Source organism: Colossoma macropomum, unplaced genomic scaffold (assembly GCF_904425465.1).
Source record: "Colossoma macropomum unplaced genomic scaffold, Colossoma_macropomum, whole genome shotgun sequence".
Lineage (NCBI taxonomy): Eukaryota > Metazoa > Chordata > Actinopteri > Characiformes > Serrasalmidae > Colossoma > Colossoma macropomum.
This window is the reverse complement of record NW_023494791.1, coordinates 38,640,700-38,668,381: the sequence shown is the minus strand read 5'-3', so window position 1 is coordinate 38,668,381 and position 27,682 is coordinate 38,640,700. Positions and strand designations below refer to the sequence as shown.

Here is a 27,682-nt window from a genome sequence, read left to right as displayed (position 1 = left end):
CTTCACATTACAAGATCAGAAAGGGATTTTAATAGTCCTTAAACCAGAAAATCACTTCCTAGAGATTTTTGCAGCACTGCTGTGTGATGTGAGTAGGCATGTTTACAAAAAGAAGTGTTTTTTTTTCATCATCATCATCATCATTACCATCATCATCTTCTTAAACTGCTTAATCCAGATGGGGTCACGGTAGCAGTTGGGAAAGCAGAGAATCCCAGATGATTCTGTTGGGTTGGGATGCAGACCAACCGGTAAACAGAGAGCTTTGCTTTATGGCTCAGCTCCCTTTTCACTACAGTCCGTTACTATGACCACATTACTGCTGCCATCTGTCTCAGCCTGTGGCCAATCTCATGATCCCTCTTCCCATCTCCAGTGAACAAGACCCCGAGATACTTAAACTCCTCCACTTGGGCCAGGTCCTTTCCCCTTTTCCCCTGGAGGCACCCATACAATGGAAACAAAGGACAACATAATCTGCAAACAGCAGAGACACCACCCTCCGGTCTCCATACATAATACCCTCCTGACCTCGGCTATGCCTTGACACCCTGTCCGTGAATATCACAAACAGGAATGGAGAGAAGGCACAAACTCGGTGGAGTCCAACACTTACACTGAATGAGCTTGACTTAATGCCGAGTATACGGACACAACTCTTGGGAGCACAGAGACCAAATGGACCAGAGTAGTGGCCCTGGCACCCCATAATCCTGGAGGACCTCTCACAGGAAATCTCAGGGAACATGTTCGTAAGCCTTCTCCAAGTTCACAAAACACATGTAGACTGTGTTGGCAAACTCCCATGTCCCCTCAACAGTCTGCCTGAGGGTGAAAATTTGGTCCATGGTTCCAGAGCCAGGACGGAATCTGCATTGTTAATCCTCAATCCGAGGAGCACCTTGGCAAAAACGTTCCCAGGGATGTTGAGCAATGTGATACCCCGGTAAATGGCACACACTCCCCGGTCCCCTTTCTTAAAAATAGCGACCACCATCCTTGTCTGCCAGTCCAAGGGTACAGTTCCAGAGGCCCATGTGACATTGCAGAGACGTGTCAGCCATGACAGCCCCACAACATATAGAGCCTTAAGCATTTCTGGGCAAATCTTATCCACCTTGCCAACTACTTTAGTGACCTCCACCAGAGAAATGGAGTCTGACACACCAGGAGCCTCTGGCCCTGACTCCTGTGAGGGAGACATGTCTCTTGGGATTAGGAGTTCCTCAAAAATCATTCTGAATAGGGGCCTCTTCTCAGTCTTCCCTGTGATCTGATCCAATTAACTACCAGATGGTGACTGGTTGACAGCTAAGCACCTATCTTCACCCCAGAACATATGGTCCCAAGATGAAATGACAACAAAGTCAATCACTGACTGTTGACCCAGTGAGCTCTGGTACCAAGTGTTTGAACTTGGTGTTTGTTATGGACAATCTATGACACAGAACTCCAATAATAATTCCCCATTTGAGTTAAGATCAGGCAGGCCATTCTTCCCAATCCCCTATTCAGGTTTTCCAACCATTGCCAATAGGAGCATTGAAGTCCCCCACCAAGACTACAGAGTCTGTAGGCGGGACCTTTTCCAGAACCCCACTCACTCTCTCCAAGAAGGCCGAATACTCTGAGCTGTTGTTTGGTGCATAAGCACACACAACAGTCAGAGTTTTTCTCTCTGCAATTTTAATTTTCATTGAGGCGACGCTCTTGTCCACTGGGACAAACTACAACTGCACAGCAGCCAGCCGATGACTTGTGAGTATCCCAACACCTGCCTAGTGCCTCTCACCCTGTGCAACTCCTGAGTAGGAGAGGGACAAACCCCCTCAAGGAGTTTAGTCCCAGAGCCAACACTGTGAGTGAAGGTGAGCCCAACTATATCTAGTTGATACCTCTGAACCTCCTGCACAAGCTCCAGCTCCTTCCCCACCAGTAAGGTTACGTTTCATGTGCCAAGAGCCAGTTTCCACCACAGGGGTCCATGCCGCCAAGGACTTCCTTGCCATCTCCCACCAACTTTTTTTTATTCAGCCAAAGTGATACATCCTAGTAGCAGGGAAATCAAAAACTCTGTAGTGCAGGCACAAGACCAGAGCTGGGAAACACTAATTTTAGCAGTAAAAAGGCACTGTGAGTCAAAATCTGGCCTTAAATAAATACGCAAGAAGCTAAATAGCCTTGTAGTGTCTGTGAAAATTGAATTCAGTGTATCAGTGTAGCAATATTCAGCTCTACTGATGATTCTGAAAATGCTTGTTTTTAATTCTATTTACCTTTTGTGTTGGTGTTCCATCTGGATTTCCTTCTTTTTTCTAAGTGGCGAGCCAAACTTAATAACAACACCTGAAGTCGAGGGAAAGGTAACTTTGAAGTGTATTAAAGCATAAATTGATGTAAAATATTGCATATGTCTAATCAAAAACTCTGCTTTTCATTATGTCATTAAAAGTATGTATTTGAGCCGAATAAAACATGTTATTCCATGAAAGTATTGTCAATCTCAGTAACTGCTTTGTACTTTAATAATGTCATCTGGATTCTCTTTTACCTAATCTTATTCTTATTTTCTGGCAGTAAATGATATGGTGACATGCCTGTTCACTGCTAACATATGGACATCAGCACAGTATAGTTAAAAACATTCATAGATAAATTAAATCGCATGTAATGTGTAATAACTAAAGAGTTTGGCTTCCAAATTAATTGTGTCATGTACATGTGTCATGTATACACTAGTACATTAGGGAATATACATTCTGAGGAGGATCTAGATGGACAGTTCTGATCTCCAGAACTGGGGGCCTCCTGCCCCCATTTTAAAGCTCATTTTAAAGATTAGTAGTTTTCAATAAGAGAATATTGGATCAGTATCAGCCATTTCACAGTTTCAATATCAATATTAGAAAAGCAGAGTTTTACAATTGACATTGGAAAAGTGGTATCCACCCATCTATATTAATTATGCATCATGGTTGATTTTCTTAAACGATTATTAAAAATGTATATACAATGTACAATTTTGTCAAAATATGAACAGAAAATAAAGAGAAAGTGTGTTTTGAGGAGGTTTAAAGACGATTTTGACATTTTCATCTAAGAAATAGGCCTTGTTACCCTTTACGTTCCATTGTTGTAATTACATCATACATAATTACATAATTACATTAATTACATTTTTGTAGTAGATTTATTGCATATTGTCAGCCTTAGAAGGATATGTATTGTTCACAATAAATCATTTGGGTTATTTTCCTGTCTCACAGAAAGGTGTAATTCGTATCTCTGGAATTCCTTTTGATTACTCTGAGTATGACCTGATCCAACTGGTGACCCCTTTTGGTCAGCCCATCAAGATTCTCATAGCAACTGAAGTTGACATGGATAATGGTCTGGATTGGAAGATGGTATAATAACTTCATATTTTATTTACTCGTGAATTAGTTGCAGAACATGTAAGCTCAATTTAGTTTAAACTGAACTAAATTTATGGACAACAGTCATAACTGTGACACTGTAAAAAGGTTTGAACTGATGTGAAATATTGCACTATTCATCTATCCTATTCATTTTGCTTTGCGTTATTTCATTCAAAGAGTTCAATAAGATAGTTAAATTATTTGATACTACAATTTTTTACACTACTGCGGAAAGTTTATATCCAGCCAAAACAGCTTCTGAGCACAAGTTAATCATTTTTTAGAGTCAAGGAAAAAGCAGAAAAACAGAAATTGGCATATTCACATATTAAAAAGCTGAAAGTGCAAAAAAAATTTTATTTGGAAAGTAAAATTAAAAAGGTCGAAACAGAGTTGAAACGTCAGGTTTCACAGAATGGCTCATTTAAAATATCAATATTACAGTTTATTATCCCAGCAAGTAGAATTCTCTGTTTAGGACAAAGCCAGGGGATAAGGCAGGGAGACTGCTCGTTAGATACATAAAACAGAAGGAATTATCATGCATTATTCTTGCCATTAGATCTCCAGGAGACACTATGTTAACTGCAGTAACAGATATCAATACAGTTTTAAAGATTTTAAAGTTGATCTTTATCGATCAACTTCTGTCTTTACTGAGGAGGAGGTATTTAGTTTTATAGATCCATTCAGACTGCCCAAACTGACAGAGGAGCAAAAACAGGATCTGGATTCACCCATAACAGTAGAAGAGATTATTGAAGTTATTAGGGCCTTGCCTTCTGGTAAATCTCCAGGACCAGAACCAGGAACCTTTGCTTCAGAACTAGCCCCACTCTTGCTCGACATGTATACAGAGGCTTTTGAGAGGGGTGAACGGCCTCCTACTCTGTCACAAGCGCTGAATACCCTTGTTCTTAAAGATAAAGACCCCTGTGAGTGCGAAAGTTACTGTCTAATTTCTTTAATGTCATTAGATATAAAATTTTTGTCAAAAATTCTAGCAGTCCATTTGGACAGAATGATTACTTCTTTAGTACATACTGATCAGGTGGGCTTCATTCATGGCCGGATCCCCTACTGATAACGTCTGCATCGGGTCTACTGGACTCCCTATCAGATTGCATAAGCTTGGTTTAAAGGATACAGCTGAGTGCTGGCACTGCAAGTCTGAGGAAGGGGACTTTATTCATGCTATGTGACGTTGCCCTAGATTTCAGGCATTTTGGATGGTGCTTCATGATTTTATTTGTGAAGTACTAGGTAGTCAAATTCCCTTCTGCCCAAGATTGTTTGTCTTAGGACATCCCTTGGTGCTAGAAACCAGGAACAAGCATTTAAAGACATGGATTCACACCAGATTAATGCTTGGTAGGCAGGTCATCCTTAGGAGGTGGAAGGAAGCGGGTCCTCCATCATTTCAAGAATGGGTTTCTGAGATGGGCAAAGTAGTTGCATATGAAAAACTATCATTTAAATTGTTCATGTGTTTAGAAGTGTACAGACGTAACTGGGACAAATATTTAAGATTTATAGAGAGTTCTTAAAGATGAGTACTGTGTTGTGACCCCCTTTGTTGTTGTTGTAAACTTTATTTATTTATTTTGTAATTTTATTTTATGTATTTATTTATTTCTAAGACTTGTGTATCTATGGTTATCTGTATGCTGAAACATTTACTGGAGTTTTCTTGCTCATTCATTTATTTATTTTTATAATACAGAGCCTTGTACTGCGCTGGATTAAGTCAGGTCATGAATGTAGTACCGACACAGTTGGGGTGGGAAGGGGGAGGGTAAGAGATGTCATGTTGTTGAAAAAATACAAATATATGGTTTTGTATTAATCTAAGATAAAAGCCAATAAAAACTGTTAATGATGAAAAAAGGAAAAACAGAAAATTACACCGAAGCCTCAACAGCTAAATATAATATGAAAATGTTCAGTATTTAGTGTGTCCACTTTTTACCCTTATTACAGCTTCTGTTTTTTAAAGAGACTTGCTTTCAGTTCTTCAAAGAAATCTGCAGGGATATTTTTCCACACATCCAAAGTCATAGAAGTTGGTTGCATTCTGTGCTTCTCACAATCCAAGTAATCCCAAACACATTCAGTGATGTTAAGTTCTGGACTCTGGGATGGCCAATTGTAATTGTTTGTTAAGTATGTGTTTCCTGCTTTTTTCCTGAGACTGAATAATGAATCACTTGTACTTAATAGCTCATTTAGAGGGTGATCTCTAACTTTTGCTCAGTACTGTAGGTTGAACTGACAATCTACTTTTTACAGTGTATATGATATTCTCAATAAAATGTCTCTGTGTGCATTTTACAGGTTTTGGTGGTGCTTTTCAAATGAACTTTCAGCCCTCAACATTGTACAGGTTTACTCTGTTGTCCCAGTGCATTTAAAGCAATTTGACGTGACTCTAGTGCCCCAAACTGTAGACTTCAGTTCACCTGTGAGTGATCACTTTTGAGATATTGAAATGCTGTTCTTGTTGGTTGTTGATAAGCAGTGTCCTATCAAATCAATATTTCCTCACAATCCTCTTTCCTTTTTTTTTTTTACTAATAACAGGAGTCATTATTTCAAGCCTTTACTGCACCAACAGACCCTACAGTAAGTATTACTGCTAACTTAGTGGCATATCAGTAAATATTCGAACTTTACATCTGTATCCTAGGTGATGCACATGAGCTGTGCAGTAATAGAAATCAATTGGGTCATTCTATTCTTTAGGGTTCACTCACACCATGGGAGCACCTGCTGGTGGTCAGTAATGTCCCAGACCAGCCCCACATAGCTTCAGAAGTGCGCAACCTAGTGCAGCCTTTCAGTAAAGTGCTCCGAACGTTGGCACTTCCAGAAGAAAAGGTCAGTAAGTGACTGTGTTCTGAAATGAAAATTCTTGTCTTCATGCCTTTTGTTTCATTGTTCTGTTAAAAAAATGAGGTTATAAAACCTCTCAACCTCAAAACTCTCATTTATAAGATATTACTTCACATACCATAATTTAGTGACATTTATAGTGAAATAGTTATCTTACTCCACAGGTTTGTCCATTATGCAGTACACCACAATGTTTGTAAGGTTCCTCTTGCCTGTGTTAAATATTCAGTGCAATAAGAACACAGATTTTTACTAATTAAAGTGACCCATGTCAGAGAAAACTGAATTTTCCTTACTTTCTTGAAATAAAGAGTTTGGATGTCATATATAAACATTGCCAAAGTTTCAACCGTTCAGTGCCCAGTCCATATGAGGAAACTAAGCTGCAAAAACAGCCCGTTATGTCACGGAAACCAACACATATACCCATCAATTCAACCTACAGCAATTTAGCTCTGACTATTCACACTGAAGTTATAAGGTTTCAGCCTGGACTGCTTTTTGAATAAACAACAATACAGAACACCCAGTCAAAGTAGAGTTCATTTACACAGTAAATGTAAAGGCACAGTAACCAAAACAGCCTGTTTAAGTCTCTCAAGTGGACAATGTTGTATAGAACATCAATGGATGTCGTTCATAAAAGAATGCACATCTTGGGAATACTGCATGCTACAGACAGACTTAGTTTCATTTTTTAATGGAAGGGTAGTGCTTTGTCGTTTCAATGAGGGTTACGTGGATCGTATTCCTTTCAGAAGCTTAATCCAGCCTGGAACTGCACTGTCTTTTTGGAGACTGTAGAAAATAAATCTATAATGACAAATCCAACGCTGAATGTCTTCTGTGATTATTTATCCATTACTCTGTGTTGAAAATAGTTATTGCTGTTGTTAGCTGGGCTGTTAGCCATCTACTGATGCCTTGGGGTGAGTCTGTTGACCAGTCAGAGGCTAGGTTCCTTACTCGTTGACCAGGTAGAGGCTGTGTTCCTGACTTGTTGCCGGAACAATGCTACCCTTTCCAGTCAAAATGAAAGTATGTCTCCAGCATGCAGCATTCACAAAATATTTTTTCTTTTATCTACAATGTCGGTTGATGTCGCATACAACATTGCGGATCTGAGAGGATTAAATCTAAGGGATAAAGAGAGTTTGGAAAATGGTCAGGTAAAAATTTATTTATGAATGTATTTGGTACATAAACCTTCCAAAATATTACGAGTTGACCTCAGGAAAAAAATAAGTATGAGGTTATAACAAATAACTGAGGGAGATGATGAGAAGTTGTAGTAAAACTTTTCTTAATTTTCACATTAAGCTGTTTCAAAAAGCTTTGCAAACCACAAAGATAGCACTACTGAGGTGAGCCAATCACTAGTAATCCAAGCCCACTCTACTAAATCCAACTTGCTGGATCCCCAAAATGGCCTGAGATTTCCACCTGCAAAAGAAAGAGACAAAAAAGGGCTCCAGCTGTCCACATCAGCCTTGTAACGAGACCAAACACCTGCACGCAAATGTGTCTCAGTAGCCAATTTGGTCCAAGCTCCGCCCCCCAATATCACCTGCAACACAAACCAGATGGCCCAGAGGGTCGTAAGATATGGGGCCTTTAAGGATGAACTGCTTCATTCAGATGAAGATTTATTCAGAATTTATTCATTTATTTATCAAGAATTCAATCATAAAATGTCATTCAATTTGAAAAATTCAGTTTCAAATAGAAACAAGAGCAAAGCTCCCAACAGGCTCAGAGAGAAACATGAGAACTCATTTCTGGCCAATCATGAAGTCCCACTAGACCATAGCAGAGTACTCTATGAATTACATGGCAACACACTTCTGGTTCTATTTTTTTTTTTTGCTCAGCAATATTAGTCAGCAGATTAGTTTGCCTGTCACTGAAAATAAACATCTTAATATGTTTTACCTTCTCTTTAAAAATTTTAGAATACTAAGATATTTAATTTCAGTTAAATACACTACTAGCAGTTTATCATGTCTGAAATAAGCAGATGAGTTTCTAGACTGTATATGGTTAATAAATGTAAATGTATTACATTCACTGTAAACATCAATTTTCACATATATATTAAATAAATACTAATCACTGAAATTCATATCTTATTTAGTCTGTAGAATATTTTATCAAGAAAAAGAGTAAAGAATAATAACAATCTAATCTAAAAAAACATCATAAGCCTCTTTTTTATTGTTGTAAGGCCACAGATCAGACTGTATCTGATGATCAGAGCACTCATTGCCTCACGATGGTCTTTGAGTTGAAGTCTTCAGTGAGTGTTTCCTTGGCCTGTGAGTGGTTTCAGAAAACCCCCTGCATTTTGTATGATTATCACCTTTGTTTTTCCATGGGGACTAAACCTCAGCCAGCCAAATCTGGGGTGAGTGCATAAACACAGCGTTTTTTATTATGATACTTCAGGTTCATTATAGTGTGATGTTGCATAACCTAAGCTATGGCTCTTTTTTATATTACAGGTCATAGCTAGCAGCAAGAGGTATTTTTTTCTTTTTTTTACTTCTGCCTCAGTAAACTGACCATCACTTGTGTGAGAGATAATTACTTATGTATCTGGATTTTACAAAATATATTGACTAAAGAATAATTTCCAAAATGGTAACTTTGCAGGAGAAGGCAAAAATGTTAATTAACTTGAAAAAGGTATATATTGGTTTTTTTTTTTGGACAGCAACAATATGTGAGTTTCTCAATACTGCAATCCATTATCTTCAAAACTAAATGCTTTGTATTGGCTTAGCTGGAATGGACTAGCCTCAGATGAGAACTGCAGAGTAAAACATCATGATATGAGTCCGTGGATCCATGGATCTGTAGAGGTGTGTCCAAATTTTCTTTATTTATTATTATTATTTTTTTAAGATTTTCTTTTAGTAACTAAATATGTAAAAGTAAATGTCAGTGACATGCACAAAGAACCATAGAGGTGGACATACGCAACATACAAATGAACAAAATAATACATTTTATGTGCTGGTAAGACCTTTAGAAAGAGTTTATCCTTTTCATGCACCCACTAGAATCAAGACTGTCAGAAACAAATACACAGAAAATCAGACTTTTTGTCCATTTCATCTTTTTTTCTACTCCAACCAATAATGTCTCTAGGGGATTTTGGTCCTTATCTCTGGATTTCCTGAAACTATGGATTCTGAAGATGACTTTATCCAGATGGCAGCTCCTCATGGTGTTCCAACTAAAGTTGTCATTGCGGCTGCTCAGAGAAAGGTTTGCAGCAGTAACTTTATCAAGTCATGGTAATGGAAGTGTTCATCACTGTTGCTTTGGAGCTGCTCAACAATACTGTGCTGCCTGTAGCTCAAAATGATCCACATTGGAAGAAAGCATGCATGTCGTCTCTAAATTCTCTAATGGTGTCGTTCTATGGCTATTTGAACTAGGAGTGTTAAACTCCAGTCCTGCAGATCTAGCTTGGTGATTTCCCATCTCAGACACACTAACTAAAGCTAGTAAATACAGTCCTATGCAAATTTCAGTGATCACACTTAATTTATTTGACTTTCAGGCAAAAAAGTCATTATATAAAAGTTAATTTTTCAGTAGATATTTTTGCGAAGATCAGATAATCCACTAGGATAAGGGGAAAGTCAAAGGAGAAACAGGCATTTACAAAATTGCCGTTCAAAACATTATTAAATGATACAGACAAAAAGGGACTCTTTATAGCCATGCAAGTCCTGGTAGACCACCAAAACTGCACCAGTCAGATAAACAGCACTTAAAGCTTTCATCTTTGAGAGAGAGGAAAAAATCAAACTCCACTCTTACTTCATATCTGAAAAAAATCCACAGATTTTTCTGTCTATCCTTCCACTGTGAGAAGACAGCTCAATGCTACAGTTCTGAAAGGCTGTGTAGCTGTCAAGAGGAGAAAATACACAAAAAGAAAAAGTTGCTGGTGTTCTCAGAACAGTGTACTGACCATCCCAGACTTCAGTATCAATGAATGTGTTTGGGATTACCTGGAACATGAGAAGCGGAAAATTCAACCAGCATCTAAGACTGAACGTTGAAGGTGTGGGAAAAAAAATCCCTGCAGATTTCTTTGAAAAACTGCTAGCAAGTCTCTTGAAAAGAGGGAAATAAAGACAAAAAGTGGACACAAATACTTAATTTGATGTTACATTTAGTGGCTGAGGCTTCTCCAAATGCAGTGGCTGTTTTGAGCGGAAATTAAATTAAAAGTGGTCTCTGACTTTTGCACAATACTGCTACTACTGAATTGATTCAGGTGTGTTTGACAAGGAAAATCAAACTATTCAGAATTGAAAACCCCTGAGATATATACTGTAAACTATGAACTAAATAGCTTATATAGAATAATATAGAAACATTTAAATATGAAATGTTCCATACATACAAATGAGTGTGCATACACACATGCTGATAAAAATATTAACTTCAAAATTCAATCAGTCAGTAAATCTAATCTAGCGACTGTGTTATGTTATTCAGGCTTTGGTGGAGCTTCCTGATAAGCACTCTGCTAAGAAGATGGTGGTGGCTTATAATGCTATCCCAATTGGTTTGAAACAACTAGACATGAAACTTCTGCCTGATACAGTTGACATCAATAAACCAGTAAGACACTGAAGGAAAGCCATGATTTCTGTACTTCATAGCTTTTAACTGTATATTTCACTGATGCTAATGATGGGAATACAGCCATCCTGTGTTGCAGGTGTCACTTTTTCAAGTCATTATGGGTCCAGAACATCCTGGTGTAAGTATCAGGTCAATATTTTTGACATAATGGTCTCTGTTTCTGAGACAGCAGAGTTATGATCTGTTCCGTAAGTGTGATTCAGATGGGATTAGTTTCACATGGGGAGATGGGTTAATTTTTACCAGTGTTTCTAAGCGATTTTAATCCCATCAGAATTCGTCATGTCAGTAATTGTTATGCACTGCATGCTCTTGCATAGTAATTTCATAATTCTGCTAAATGAATCGCTTGTGAATTGCGATGTTGGTAAATGTTCCACCAAGTGGAAAAGCAGCCTTTACATTTTTTTCATTAGCATGGAAGCCCAAATCAAGTGGACATGTATTGTCCTACCTCAAGTGTTTGAACATTAAAACTGAATGAGAGAAAGTTGGATTTCATGTAGTGATGATGACTGTTTACTGTTATATCACTCATCTTTCAGGGAAAAGCTACAGATCCGCACCTCTTGCTGACAGCTGGTAATGTGCCAGACACTGTTAGTGGAATCTCACAAGTGCAGCAACTAGTCCAGAGATACGGTGCAGTGAATCATACCTTGATTCTCAACAACATGGTAAGGTTGAATCTTCTTAAAAGCAATGACATTCATGAATGAGCTCCTCACGTTCTAGGTCAGGTGTATTGGAGTAGAGGAAACACAAATATGTGAAGAATATATAATTTATTTGGGAACCAATTATGTCAGTGCATATTATTAAATGCAAGGCCTTATTCTGCATTCATAATTAAATGTACTAAATGTCTTCAATAGCATTGTTCTTGACGCTGTTTTGTGTTGATATTCTTTTTATTTATTGTACTTTCTTATCTTGTGTATTTTTTTCAGGTCATATTTGAAATGATAACATCTAAAGTGGCAAAGGTGGCTTACAAACAGTTGAAAAAGCTACCTTACACAGCACACAGGGGCACACTGTCTTTTGTCTGGGGTTCAGATCCTTCAGTAACATCAAAGGTACATTTGCAATCTTTGTATCCCTTATGACTACACTAAAAAGAATTGCTTGGATTTGGGGCAATTTGTTAGCACTCAAATTTCTAAAATTTACAACCCCATTTCCAAAAAAGTTGGGACGCTGTGCAGAATGTAAATAAAAATAGGATGCAATGATATGCAAATCATGTAAACCATATTTGTAAAGAAAAATATTACAAAGACAATATATAAAATGCTGAGAAATGTTATTGTTTTTAGAAAAATATATGCCCATTTTGAATTTGATGCCAACAACACATTCCAAAATAGTTGGGACGGGGCATGTTTACCACTGTGTTTCATCACCTCTTCATTTAATAACACTCTGTAAATGTTTGGGAACTGAGGAGACCAATTGCTTAAAGTAGTTTTGAAAGTAAAATATTTTCCTGTACTTTTTTGATATAGGATTTCAGCTGCTCATCAGTTCAGGGTTTCCTTTGTCATATTTTTCATTTCATAATGCGCCAAGTGTCAGTGGGTGACAGGTCTGGACTGTAGGCAGACCAGTTTGGCACCTGGACTCTTTTAATACAAAGCAATGCTGCTGTAATACATGCAGAATGTGGTTTGACATTGTCTTGTTGAAACAATCACAGCCTTTCCTGAAAAAAGACGTCATCTGGATGGCAGCATAAGTTGCCAAAACATGTATATATCATTCAGCATTAATGGTGCCTTCACAGATGTGCACGTCAACCATGCCATGTGCACTAATGCACCCCTATACCATCATGTATACTGGCTTTTGAACTGTGCACTGATAACAAGCCGAGTGGTCTTTAGCCCGGAGGACACAGTGTCCATGATTTCCAAAAAGAATTTCAAATTTTAATTTGTCAGACCACAGGACACTTTTCCACTTCACCTCAGTCAAATGAGCTCAGGCCCAGAGAAGGTGGCAGCATTTCTGGATCCTGTTTATACATGGTTTCTTCTTTGCGTTTTAGAGTTTTAACTTGTATTTGTGGATGCAGCGATGAACTGTTTTCAAAGACAGTGGTTTTCAGAAGTGTTTCTGAGCTCATGCAATGATTTCCACTACAAAATCATGTCGGTTTTTAATGCAGTGCTGCCTGAGGGCCCGAAGATTATGGCCAGCAAATACTGTTTTTTGGCCTTGTCCCTTGCATCCACCAGGTGTTTTTTAGGATTACACAACTTTACCAGCCTTTTTTTTTGGTGCCCCCGTCCCAACTTTTTTGGAACGTGTTGTTGGAATCAAATTCAAAATGGGCAAATATTTTTCAAAAAACAATAAAATTTCTCAGTTTCAACATTTGATATGTTGTCTTTGTACTATTTCCAATGAAATATAGGGTTTAAATGATTCGCATATCATTGCATTTTGTTTTTATTTACATTTTGCACTGCATTGTTGGAAATGGGGTTGTATGTTCCTCACTGTTATTATAGAGCTGCCAGGGGAAAGGCCTTGTCAGTCACTGCAGCAAGTGAATAATACCATTCAACAGCTGAGAATCTCTGAGTTTACATGCACTTCAGAATCTGATAACTGCAGAAAATCAGACCACACCCCCTCCTCCACAACATCATCTAGAAGATGAAGAATATTTTAATTCTTCAGTTTGTTAAGCATGTATTTGGTTTCAGCATCGCTCAAAAAGTGTTTTGTTGCCATCTTGTGGGTACTGTGTTAAATACTGCTTGCTATTTTCACACATGCGCAGACTGAGAAAAATGAAAGAAATCAGAGTAAGAGTATACATGCACTGAAAAACATGATTACTGAGCTAAAATCCAGCTTTTTTATTAGATTTGACTGTATGTTTCAACGTTTACTCCATGTAATTGCCTATATAATATAATGCCTAGTTGTCTAGGGATTATTCAGATTATTAGGGTTCAAGCATGCAATGCATTGAACCCTATTGAAATTGTGAGAATTTTTCTTATTAGGGTTCAAGCATGCAATGCATTGAACCCTATTGAAATTGTCAAGATTTTTCTTATTAGGGTTCAAGCATGCAATGCATTGAACCCTATTGGAATTGTGAGAATTTTTCTTATTAGGGTTCAAGCATGCAATGCATTGAACCCTATTGAAATTGTCAAGATTTTTCTTATTAGGGTTCAAGCATGCAATGCATTGAACCGTATTGAAATTGTCAAGATTTTTCTTATTATTATTATTATTATTTTTCTGCCCTGAAACGGAACGCACAGCCCAAACCGTCAGTCCTAGAGACACCAAACTTGGTCAATAGGTAGTAGTCCCTCCCGCTACTCAGGCGCAAGAAATCAGCCCAGTCGACCACAAGGGGGCGCTACAGTGAAGGCCAACGCGTTTGGGTCTATATCTCCTAAACCAGATTTTTGCCAGACAAGCCATATTTTTTTCCTGGTTCTATGGGTCCAAATAAACCTTTTGGCTATTTTGATTATTTAGCTCCGCCCACTTAGATTTTTCGCAATACTGCAAAATGTGCGAAACCTACTTTTGTGTACTAGTCCTCCAATCTTTGCCCAATCCTCATTCATTTGGTGTCAAAAAATTCAGAAGAGCCTCAAGGTCAATAATTATCAAAAACATTTTAAGTTTTCTATACAACATGGCTGCCATATGCAAATGAACCCTTCTGGATAAATTCAAAATAATTCAGAATTAATTGAAAAATCTCTAACTCAAGAATCCTTCAGCCAAAAAATTTCAAACTTCACAGGCCATGCCAGTAGCCCATTCTGAGGTAGCCATTCGATTTTTGTGTGCATAAGTAATTAGGGGGCGGAGCAACAAAAACAGGGCATTTTCTCTGCGTCTGAACATCCGATCAAGCTGAAACTTTGCATGCAGCATCCTCTCGCCAGTCTACAAGTGTGCATTTAAGGACGTTTGGATACATCGAAATTTGTGGTCGCCATCGGCCAATAAGCATTCAGCAGGCCATTTGACAGGCTTACCATTGACCAATCATGACGAATTTGGCTATTTTGATTATTTAGCTCCGCCCACTTAGATTTTTCGCAATACTGCAAAATGTGCGAAACCTACTTTTGTGTACTAGTCCTCCAATCTTTGCCCAATCCTCATTCATTTGGTGTCAAAAAATTCAGAAGAGCCTCAAGGTCAATAATTATCAAAAACATTTCAAGTTTTCCGTACAGCATGGCTGCCATATGCAAATGAACCCTTCTGGATAAATTCAAAATAATTCAGAATTAATTGAAAAATCTCTAACTCAAGAATCCTTCAGCCAAAAAATTTCAAACTTCACAGGCCATGCCAGTAGCCCATTCTGAGGTAGCCATTCGATTTTTGTGCGCATAAGTAATTAGGGGGCGGAGCAACAAAAACAGGGCATTTTCTCTGCCTCTGAACATCCGATCAAGCTGAAACTTTGCATCCAGCATTCTCTCCCCAGTCTACAAGTGTGCATTGAAGGACATTTGGATACATCGAAATTTGTGGTCGCCATCGGCCAATAAGCATTCAGCAGGCCATTTGACAGGCTTACCATTGACCAATCATGACGAAACTTGACTGGTGTCTATATGTAGCCACTTTCTAACAACCTGTCGAGTTTCAAAAGATTTGACCACTGGGGGGCGCTATTTCAAAAAATGACACATTATTACATGTTATTACAATATTATTACAATTTTCGCCTACAACCTATTGTATTACCATGTGACAAACAATTTTGCCTATACATGTTTATTAAAAATCTGTATCCTTTTTTTGTAATAGATAAATGTTTCAAAACCCTACTTTTCGAACTAGTCTCTGGATTTTGATCCAATCTTTTCAAAATTGGTCTAGAACAATTCTTTGGCCTCTCTACGTAAATAATTATCAAAAACATTTTCACTTTTCTACTCAGGGTCATGTGGATCAATCAATTATTTCCTGCATACGTGGCATTGTTAGCTCGATTAGCTATAACTCACCAGTCATTGGTCAGATCATGTTCAAACTTTGAGTATTTATACATATTGAGATTCGAATAGAGTATGCCAAGTTTGGTCCAGATTGGCCTTTGGGTGTGCCTTAGCACTCAAAAACACTGAAAAATCAATTAAAATGCTATTACAATGTTATTACAAGGTCCACATATAAACAATTGGTGTCATGTGACTCAGTCCCCTACGATGAACAACTTTCTAATTACATGTTATGTCAAAAATTGCACTGCTTGTCTTTTATTTTGGCTTATTCATTCAAAGATTTCACTATACAAAGACTTACTATACAAAGGCTTGAGGCCTGTTTAGGCCTAATATAATAAAAGGCTTGAGGCCTTTTTAGGCCTAATGGGCGAAACCAGAAGCTTGAGGCCTTTTTAGGCCTAATGGGCTAAACCTGCAGAAGGGCCCGTACTGCTGTTGCGTGCTTGAACCCGCTCATTGTCGCTTGCGGCTATATTTTTATTTATTTTTCTCATAGTTGAGTTTTAGGTTGTGACTTCACATTCACTTAAAGAGATCTTTTGTATTCTTCTATTGTACATGTATCTAAAGGCAGGTACATTTATAAAGAGAGGAAAATGTTTCTGTAATGAAAATGCTCTAATGCTGTAATGAAAGTCTATCCTTTGAATTTACTGATTTGGTGGCACAAATGACACAAATGATTTTTTCCTGTCCTAGGAAGACGTTGAAGATGTCCCCTTTGATTTAGACATCCATGACTTTGTTTCAGTTGATGAGGTCAATGATGTCATCCCTCTGCCTGCTGAACCTTTCACATCAACACAGCCAAACCGTAGACCTGACACCAAGATGGCAGGTGATATCAGAAGCACAGAGGGGATTCAACACTTCCCTTTTTCGGGGGAGGAGGGGAAGCAAACTTATGGCAAAACAAAAGAGGGGGCCAAATGTCGAAGAAACAAGAAAGGAAGGAGAAGAGGCCAAAAACAACAAGATGGCACCATGAACAATGTGAGCATGTGCTTAGGGACAGGAAATGTTGTGCAACTATATTTATAAAAACTCATTAGACCTTTACCATGTGACCATAAACATCAGACGTTTTTAAACAGGTGCGGTTGACCTCATCTAATATCAGTGACTTACCAGCTGTGGTTGAAAATCAGGTCAAAATCCAAATGAAAACTAAACAACATGATGTAACAGGCAAGTAGGCATACTTTTCATCTTTGAGCACATTAAACAGCTAAACCAAAAAGATGTGTGATTTAACATTTTAAATATTGTAATGAATCAAAGGTCAGGGTGATAAAGTAGTGTAAACTGCAATGCCTTCAGTCATATGCAAAGGTTAGGGTGAAAATGCTAAAATGTTATAATAAAAAAAAAAAAAAAAAAATATAATATATATATATATATTATATGTATATGTTTTTTTCTTTTTTCAATATTTAAACTCTGCATATTTGCAGAAAATGCCATATTTACGTTTATTTATTTTAAGTTCATTAAACTCCACAACACATAATTTGATTGGGGTGTTCAAATTTTTGCATTTAACTATATTTCCAGAACAAAAGGCATGAGATAGAGCATTGGTGTGGAAGTAAATTCTTGGTATGTAAAATATTTCTGAAAATGTCATTACACTGCAGTGGAACATCGTAGAGTGGACAGATCAGGTATGAAAGAGATATGTAAGAAGTTCATATAGAATATTAATAAGCAAGTAATGGAGAACACACAAAACACAGAATAGTCCAAATATAGGTTTCAGAGAGGTTCTCAAGCTGAATTTGTCCTTTGTTTGTCTCTGTTGTTTTTGCTCTAGGCTTAATACACAGAAGGAAGTGTCTTTTGGAAAAAGCAAAGACCTTTTCTGAAGAAGAGGAATATTACCAGGCCTGATTTCCCTGAGGGATACTCTCTTGTGCCATTTAACCCAGAATGTCCTGTAGGTGAGATGATAGTACTTGATGTGAATCCTTAAAATCCTTGTGATTAAATTCTTGTAAATATGTCCATTTTACACAAATGGTTACAGGTCATTACAGAGTCCCTGAAGGGACGTGTGGTGTATGTTTTAGGTAAATATCAGGTCAGCACCCGATACTATCAGGTGAGCACCGGATGCTATGTTATGAGCACCGGATACGATATGGTGAGCATCTGATACTATGTGGTAAGCAGCAGATACAGATGCTGATTTGATAGTATCTGGTGCTCACCTGATGGTATCTGTTGTGCACCTGAGAGTATGGTGCTCACTACATAGTATTTAGTGCTCACCACTTAGTATCTGATGCACACCACATAGTACCTGGTGCTCGACACATAGTATCTGGTGCTTACCACATAGTGTCCAGTGCTCACCATATAGTATCTGGTGCTCACCACTGAGTATCTGGTGCCCCCCTGATAGTATCCAGTGCTCACCAGTTTTACCTAAAAAATGCCACTTGTCCCTTCAGAGTTTAACTAAGCTAGCCTAATGCAAAAAAAGTATTTAATATTGAAGTTTTGAATGTATGCTAGCCCAACCACCACTGACACCCAAAAATTGCAATTTGCCACCATGACAGCCCTAACCAAGTCTATATTATCTATAAAAAATACATGGGTGTGCTTTTCTAATGAAGTGAAGGCCTTAGGTTTATTGCAGTTTAACTTTTGGGCTTACTGTGGTGCAAACAAATCCAAAGTCCTGTTATGTTCATTTTAATTCTATCATGATTCTTCTACTGATCAAAATTTTTTTCTGAACAGGCACCGAATTCCTTGAACAAAAGTCCAGCTTCTTTTGCAAAGTGTGTAAGAAGTTTAGTGTAGGTGATGAGGAAGTGAAGGACATCCACTGTCGCAGCTTCAGACATTACAGAAATCTAGAGGTAAATGTCAACTAGTGGAATCCATTTTTTCTAAATATTTTAAATTAGAAAAAAAAATATCGAAACCTAAATGTGTCAGAAACATCTGGATTCTGGGAGTATAATTTTGATATATGTCCAAATTTCATTTGTTTCCTATTGTGTGAACAGAGATGCCTGCAAAACTGGCTGCAAAAGAGAAGCTGTTCAGAGCAGGACAAGCATGGAAGATGAAAATATGCAGCACCCTTTTTTTCTTTTTGAGGAGACAAAACTAAGCAAGATCGCTGGGAGAGTTCAAGACAACAGAGCGCATTCTGTGATTTTCTTTTAATTCTGTTTTTTATCTTATCAGTAGTAGATGAAATGTATTCTCCTGCAATACTACAGGGAGATTCACTCGAAAGAGGCCCCGAATATTCTGTTGTAACTCCCGTTAGGATGAAGCAATCTGAACCAAAAAAATACGCTACATACCATGTGTAATTGTTTGCATTACATGTTATGCTGGAAGTGATCTCTGTTTTCTGCCAGACACATGAAGGGGTACGGGGGTATGCACCTGGATGTTGCAAACGGAGGTTAAATGTTGCAATGGCTGTCCGGCACCTACCTCATTGCTCCGATGCAGAGACATCCTGGCTTGTTCGAAGCTCCATATACTGAGGAACACATTGCATGTTGTTTTATTCAGATTGCTTCGTCCTGGAGAGAGTTATTACAGAATATTCAGGGCCTCTTTCAGGTGAATCTTCCTGTATAATGGTAATATTGAAAAAGAGGTTTCATAAAATGTTGTCGCCATAGGAAGGAGTTTGTTGGCATGTAATGGATGAGTGTAAACACCCAGAAAGTGTTTATTTCAGTGTTTACAGACAAGGTGGTAGCGGTTAAGTTTAATTTAATTTCTATTTTTTAATGAAAAGTTTGTGAATGTTTTGGTATCCTTTGTATCCTCAGTTCTTTGTATCCTCAGTTCTTTGTATCCTCAGTTCTTTGTATCCTCAGTTCTTTGTATCCTCAGTTCTGTATCCTCTTTGCAATAAAATAGTAGTGACACTAGGCCCCGTATTTCACCTCAGTTTTACCCAGAACTGCAAAGCTCTACAGGTGGAGAATAAAAAAAAAACAGTTGCAGTCAAAAAATATTTCACCTGTGTGGAGATTGTGAATATTGAGAAACTTTGTGCTTTTTTGAAGCACTTAAACAAATAGAACATGTATGTAAGTTGTGTGACATTGATCATGAATATATATTATTTTATCATTTATCATTGTTTAAATTCAGCCATATCATACATATTCAACGTCCATGCAATATCTCAGTTTCTTTTTCTTTCTCTTTCTGTACTAATATCCCTATACCATGACAGATGCCAGCTTTTTAATACTGGTAACAATCTGGAAGATCTTTTTCTTCTTTGGCCCACAGAACAGAATGTCCATTATTTCCCTATATATTCTAAAAGACCCATCCTTGCTCAGAAAGCATTACACCTTGCCTGTGTGCTCCTTTTATACTTTAGGCATGACTGTATCACCTGTTTATTTTCGAAAACATTTCACAATGTTTCTAGTCTTAAATTGCCACAGCACCAACGTTTTTAGAATGTGTTGTTGGCATCATTTTCAGAATGTATTAATATTTATAAAAAACAGCTAAGTTGATCAAAACATTAAGTATCTTGTCTTTGTGCTGTTTTTTTTTCAAATACAGGTCAAAGTAGATTTATAAATTACTGCTGTTTCTCGTCACAACTTTTTTCAAACTGAGTTTGTAAATTAAGAAAATGAAAAAAATACAGCTCCCCTCAAAAGTAACACACTCAAGAATTAGAGTGAAGTAAAATGGGATGAATCAGCCAATCTCAAACTTTTTTAGTCTAAGTTTGTAGATAGTAAGTGGTACTGCGCCCCCTCCCTACTTGTGTGAGGCGTTATGAGACAGATGCTGGAAGATGAATGGCAGGGTACATCTCACTTACACAAAGTGGGCATGTGGGCATACCCATATATACAAACACAGATGCCACATTTAGTTCAGCCAGACAATGGCACAGCCACCTTGGAATGGTCAATACTCCTTTGCCAGATTGCGCTCTGTATAGTTAGTGAGTCAGTTTTAGAGAGGTACGATCCAAAATTATAATATTTAAAAGACATAACACTCAGGATACTGGATAGGATTACATAAGAGGACGCCATGACTGACATTTATGTTTGTGCAGTGTTTATAGATATGGGCATGTGACTGGTGAAGTGCAGAGCATGCACTGGTGTAATTGAAAAAAAAACTGTTTTTTTCTCTGGTTTGTATTGAGCTTATGCCATTGTATAACATTTACAGGGTTTCTGAACTATACGGGGTGTGTCAACTATAGTTACACTCTTTATTTACGCTGATTGTAAAAATGTAAATGTGTAAATGTGCATTGTAACTACAGGGAAAACATAATTCATCCAGGAACTGTCTGAATGAGTTTCCCACCACTACATGTAAGCATCAGATACATACATAAATATAAATCTACATATAAATATAACCCCATCCAAATTAGACAATAAAAAAATAATCAGCTGAAATGTCTGATGATTATATCAAACAAATTTGGTAAAAATGTATTTGTTCTCAACTACAGGAGCAGCTAACTAAACAACAGTGTGATGCAATTAAAAATAGTTACAGAAAGGGGTTTAAAAGTAGAAACTAGATTTTGATTGTTAAGCTAAATAAATGAATATTAAAAACATGTAATTTCATATAAAATGACAATGTTTATAATGATTTACATTAATAAAGATAAATATAACTATTAAGTTATGCATTCATTCTTGTCGTAATGCTGTATGCTTAACCCTGAGCAGTACTATGCTGTTACCATGTAATTCATGACGCCATACGTCATTTGTTATTAAAATCAGGAAACATATATGTAGACTTGAAAACAGAGACACACACATGCATGGCATGTGAACTACCATTCATCTTCTTCAGCTGCCCCTGGAACAGAACTTGCATTTGGTTATGAACAATATCTGTTATTTTCTTGAACAGTGAAAAATTACCCTATTAGAAAGAATAATTTAAATGCTAATAACGAGTGGAAAAACAGGTAAGTACTCATTTTTGGCATCTATTTCTGTAAATATAATGGTGTTAATCAGCTTCACAGTGAAAGTGTGGGTTTCATGTTCTTCCCTAGGATATCTGGAATGTTTTTGGTCCCACCATCTATAGTAACTGAATATTTCCTTTGAGAGGTCAAAAGGGAGACGAAGAAGAGATGAATTTCACTGATGAGTTCTCCACTACAGCTGAACAGTATCATCTCAACGTTTTAACAAACAGCACTGCTTGGATGTACTATGTATATATTTCTAGTAATGCCATCAATATCATCTTAGGTCTACCAGCCAATTGTTATATAGTGTGGCTCATGTTAACCGGAAAAGGCACTGGATTTGTGTCAGACTTCTTCAGTCTCAATCTTGCTGTTTGTGAGATCCTCTATTGTTCAGGTGGTCTGATAAGCTTCAGTGTTGTTCCATTTTTAGCATATTTTAAATTTCAGAATTTTATTTCAGTAATACCCATCTTTGCTCGTCCTTTGTTCCTCTGTTTGATCTGTGTGGAGCGTTATGTGGCTGTAGTCCATCCTGTCACCTTCCTAAAGTTCAAGCCTCTGAGATACAGGCTGGCATGTTCTGCTGTTGTGTGGATGATAGTGGCTGGCTTTGGTGTGTTTTGCCTGTTTATTTTATCCTCAAATAACTTGTTCATGTTCATTTGTGTTGTCCTGCCACAGTACTTGCTCTTCCTCATCATTAAATTGTTCTGCTGTTTAGCCGTCCTTCGGGCTCTGAAGCATCCGGGGCCAGGAGAGAGGGGCAAGCAGAGAGCGGCCAACCACATGAAAGAGAAGAGCGATGAATATTATTCTGATTGTCACAGTGGCCATTGTTATTAATTATACCCCGCTATTTTTGGCAGGACTTTGTTATGGTTCTTTGCCAACGAAAAGTTTTATGGCATTCTGGATGATTAGTGTTACCATCTGTATGATAGTTGCTTTTGTGCAGCCTTTTTTGTACATACAACGGTTTGGGGATCTAACACTGCTCTTTAGAATGTTCCACAGTCTTTTCTTCAAGTTCCATTGAGAGCCTCTATTTCCCAGCCTGCCAAGATCAGTTTAGTGCTATGTTTTGCCCATTTGTGCCTAATTGCTATTTTGGTATCCAGAAATGATCATTTTTTTGTCAACACCATTTGGAAAAGTGTTTTTGAATTGAAGTCATAGAGAGTAGATAGTAATTGTTCAATACAGCTTTTTGTTTTTGGCCTCAACCCTACTGATGTTTCACTTTTTCAGAGTTCTCAGCAGCAACTGAATTATGTGAATGTAGCATGGTAGGGCTTTTCCCAGGAGTGGGGGAGGATGCTTGAGACAAGGGCTGTGGTTTCAGCAATTTTTTTCAGACAATTTTTTTATTTACACAATCAGAAAACCATCTCAAATATATATAGAACTGCTACTTTGCAGTAAAGCATAGAGTTTTCAGAAACCTTGTTTCCAGCATGAGCTTTTCAGCTCTTTTTGTTCATCTGCTCCACTCTTCAGGATGGCCACCAGTGCCATATGGCCGTTGTCAAACCGGTCTGAGGAGGCAAGAGGCTCTTGTGGCTCGCATCAGTACTCAGGGTTTGGACACTGTCCTCATGCCGGTTCCTCTTGTCAGTGGTTGAGGCTGAGGCATCGTCCTCATTCTGTCTCTCGCAGCTTTCTATGGTGCTTGGGGCTCCAGCACCATCTTTACACCATCTCTTGCAACTCTCATCGGTGCTCAGAGCTTGGCCACTGTCCTCACACCTGCCTCTGGCGGCTCTCCACAGTGCTTGAAGGTCAGCATTTGTGTAGCTGCTGTCTGCTGTCATTGCTGCTCGAGCCTGGCACAGTGAATAAATAGGCTACGCTCATCAGCACAAAATTTATATAGACATTTCCTGATACCATTAACATATATGACAGCAGGTCACATAAAAGTCTAAAGTTTCAGCACTTTGAATCAGAACATTTGCAACAAGAGACTATACTATGTAAGCATGTCAAGTTTAATGTGATATGACCCAGTCTAGTGTCAGGCCAATAGAAAGACTATTACGACCATTGTCACAACAGTAAAATCATCTAAAATATAGAAGTATAGTGACACTTATTCAAGTATCACTAGGCTCACTCCACTCTCTGTTATCTGAGCTATTACTGAACTCAGCTTGCCAGCATGTCACCCTTGGTTCTGCTTTCCATGATACAATACGGTGAACTAGCCTATTCAAATAACTTGATCAAATAAATAAAAACAATTAAAACAAACCTAAAACCATGATGGTGATATATGACACTTTACAAGTGATAGTTACTAAAAGCTGCATTTGAACAACCAAATTTATTAATTACTTAAAATTATGATTAATAATGAAATGTAAATATTTTGTTGTTTAAAGGTGGTTTTAAAAGCAAGTATTCAAGTTCATTCAAGTACTTGTTCGGAAATGCCAAGCCTGTAAAAAGGACCAGATATGTATCTTATTCCTGGACTCATTAGCTCACACTATTGTGTGTGTCTCCTCTGTGGAAGGTCTTGCAGTTCCTGGGTACATTTCTGAGATGTAATCTTGTTTCTTGGTTTCCTGTGTTTTGGACACTTGTTCTGTTGTCCAAACATTCCTCCATGGCTTATAATGAATGGCACCCATTACCATAATGTGAGCACAATGCTAAGTAATAGCTGATTGCTTTAATTCATTAGCACTATTGACTAACTTCATTCAGGCTGCTTTAGAAATATAATATTACTTAATGCATTACCAGTCACACCTCAAGTACTTCTACATTTGTATTTGTTTTGAGACTTATTTGCATGCTTTCTGTTTTGCATTTGCTTTAAGTGCACCATATGATGTAAGAACAGGCTGCTGAACTGGCCCCAGTTCATAGTCTTGTATGCATTGCACAAGAAATTCAAACTAATATTGGTAATGTTGATGACTGATGTTTTCTATATAATTAATGTTTAATTGATGTCAATTTTTATTTATTTATTTTTTTCAAATTCAAAGTAGCTTTATTGGCAGGACTTTGCCTTTGGACTTGATTCCAGACATGAGTGTACACTTGCTGGTTCTGATTAGTGAATTTGATATGTAAATTCAATATGATTCATCTATGTATGTATGTGGTTAGATGTCAAACCATTTGTACTCAGTGTTTAAAATTACATGCTACTACGTTTATCTAGGATCAATAAAGTAGGTTTATTTTAATGTGAATAAATACTGCTCTTTGTTTTTTTTTCCCCAGTCTCTTTAGGTCTTCTCTATGGCCCTTTTAATGTATTTTTTCCCTAGTTAAATAATTGTTAACTGCCAACCAGACGTTTAAATGTCCTAACAATAATATAAATTAGTATAAAGCTCTTATCATATGATGAGTCAGGTGGTCTGAGCAGTAAAACATACGTCGCTGCTCAGAAGGCTAAAGAGGTTTGGTGTGAAGCTCCCCATCCTCAGATCACTGTTGAGAGCATCCTGTAAAGAGTGATGTGTACATATTTGGTTGGTGTTTTATGTTTCATTGTCCTAAAATAGTTTCTAAATACTTAAAAAAAATGCTAAAATGCTGAATATTTTTAATACACATAGTGTGGAATACGTAAATGCTCTGGGTCAATATTGGTGTCTTGGAAAGAATCTACAATATAGTATTTCCCTCCTAAAGTCTTGTACCACACTGCACTGCATAATTTTGTGTTCTCCTGCTCTAACACACTGATTTAGATCCAAGAGAGCTTGATCATTATCCAAAGATGTGACTAAGGCACAGGAAAAACAAAAAACTGTGCTGTGCAGTTGGACTACAAGACCAGAGTTGGAAAAGACTACTGTAAGGATTCTGTCTTTGGAAATATCATTTGATTTATGATAGGTGTACCTGATAAAAAGACCAGTGGGTATTTCATGTGGTGTTTCCATTATTTTGTACACCCCCTGTATACTTAATTAAATTTTTTCAAATGACAATTCAGCATGCAGAAAACTTGTAGAAATAATGTATTAGAATTTTCTTATACTTCATGTTGGACAAAAAAACAATTTGATTTATGCACTAATGATTGGTTCTTGCAAATATGGACAAGGTTTTTGCATGTTTTTACACTCTAAAAACAGGCAGAGAAGTGATTTATATCACAAATCTATCCCTTAGACTTTCCAGTTGTAGTGGAGTGTAGTGTTCAAACAACTCACTTAAATACTTCACTTTCAAACATTGCATTATTTTATGCAACTGAACTTGATTCGATTAGTACCTGTTTTTAAAACAAATGACATATAACTGTAGCACTGTGAGACTATGCCTAACAATCAAACTACATCAACACATTTATGTAGACAAATTGCCTGAGCAACAGCAACAGGATTATCACTTAAAAACCGAAGGCTGCCATTAGACAGAGTATGAAAAAATACTCAAAACAGTGTTTTTAAAAGCTCCAAATCTAAAATGCTCTGACAAATAGTAACTGATTAACTGATTATGTGTACCAGGTAAATGCAGTTTAAAAAGTATGTTAAGTTTCTTTATAGAATCGTTTGATTTATGGTAGTATTTTCAACTGTCAGCTGAAATGGGCTGACATGGTCTTTCATCATTATGCCATCATCAGCAATTTAAATTGTACACCCACAGAAACCTTCCACTCCAATAGTGTCCATTTTTCTTTCGCAGACAACCAAAAAAAATCCAAACTTTACACAGGTCAGAACTATTTATCTTCTGTTAATTTTTTTTTGGATAGTGTGCAATACCAGTATAGGCATAAACAAATTTCAGTCCATGGATTATATTCAAAAAACATTTACAGTGTGAACTTTATTATGATATAAAGATATTGCAAAGTAACTGTAGAATAGTTACCTCCAGTGCTTAACTCATGGACATACAGTGCTGTCTGTAAGAATTTCAACAGTAGCATGATTTGTGTTGATTTGGCTCTGTATTATAGCATATTTGAGCCTACTGTAATGGGGCAAGATCAAAGTAATTAATGTAATGGAGTTAAGCAATTGTGAACTATTTACATTACTGTTTACAGCCTTGTAATCCTCAGGCTATCTCTAAAGGTTCTTTAATGAGATTATCTGGTTTTGTCCATGCAGTAGCCATGAACAATTTCAGTGAATTAAACTGATCATCTGTTAGTTTGTTATTTCAATGCATTTCCATTTCCATTTCCATTCCAAATTGGGCTTGTTTTACATCTTATCATATAACAATTAGTAATACATTTAATAATTTGCTGTCAGTTAAGTCAATAATTTTATCCAAGCAGTGAACTTTCTTTCTGAACGGAAACCTTTCCATTTCAGTGGAGTAAGGAAAGAACAAACAACCTGCAGTACTTACATCCACATTGAGGGAACCACCTATGAATTACAGTCCTTTTATACATATGTTTGCCATTTAAGAGAACAAGAGGTAATTGGACAGTGGGCTGTGCAGTTTTATCTTGGGTGCTGTTTACATACGGTGTTAACATGATCTGATTATAAATACAGTGCAAAGTACAGGTGTGAAGAGGGTTCAATGCATCTAGGAGATAAATAACCAACTAATGACCACATAGTATTTGTACATAGTATGTGTCTCCAGCAGCATCATAGAAGCACCTAATGAACTGCATCAACACATCAGAGACCAAATCAGTTCCATAATTTCTTCATCTCCTCTCCCGTTTGCTTGCAAGTTGTTCAGTGTTGCATCAGCAGTCTATGTCATCTAAACAT

General features: G+C 37.3%; 1 protein-coding gene and 1 pseudogene across 1 annotated transcript in view; both read left to right on the top strand.

The window, feature by feature from the left end:
* The window catches only part of LOC118811097, a 32,685-nt gene extending 13,172 nt beyond the window's left edge, over positions 1–19,513 (top strand). Inside the window, 19 exon segments of the mRNA XM_036575306.1 lie at positions 2,321–2,363; positions 3,267–3,407; positions 4,084–4,358; positions 5,754–5,880; positions 6,000–6,041; positions 6,162–6,296; positions 8,536–8,715; positions 8,813–8,832; positions 9,094–9,172; positions 9,462–9,581; positions 10,830–10,955; positions 11,056–11,097; positions 11,525–11,656; positions 11,930–12,058; positions 16,688–16,981; positions 17,083–17,176; positions 17,802–17,928; positions 18,737–18,858; positions 19,009–19,513. Of these exon segments, the coding sequence (XP_036431199.1) occupies positions 2,321–2,363; positions 3,267–3,407; positions 4,084–4,358; positions 5,754–5,880; positions 6,000–6,041; positions 6,162–6,296; positions 8,536–8,715; positions 8,813–8,832; positions 9,094–9,172; positions 9,462–9,581; positions 10,830–10,955; positions 11,056–11,097; positions 11,525–11,656; positions 11,930–12,058; positions 16,688–16,981; positions 17,083–17,176; positions 17,802–17,878 (2,056 nt within the window). The 3' untranslated portion in view covers positions 17,879–17,928; positions 18,737–18,858; positions 19,009–19,513.
* Positions 19,514–22,121: 2,608 nt separating this feature from the next.
* On the top strand, positions 22,122–22,998 carry LOC118811096 (annotated as a pseudogene).
* The last annotated feature ends 4,684 nt before the right edge of the window (positions 22,999–27,682 follow it).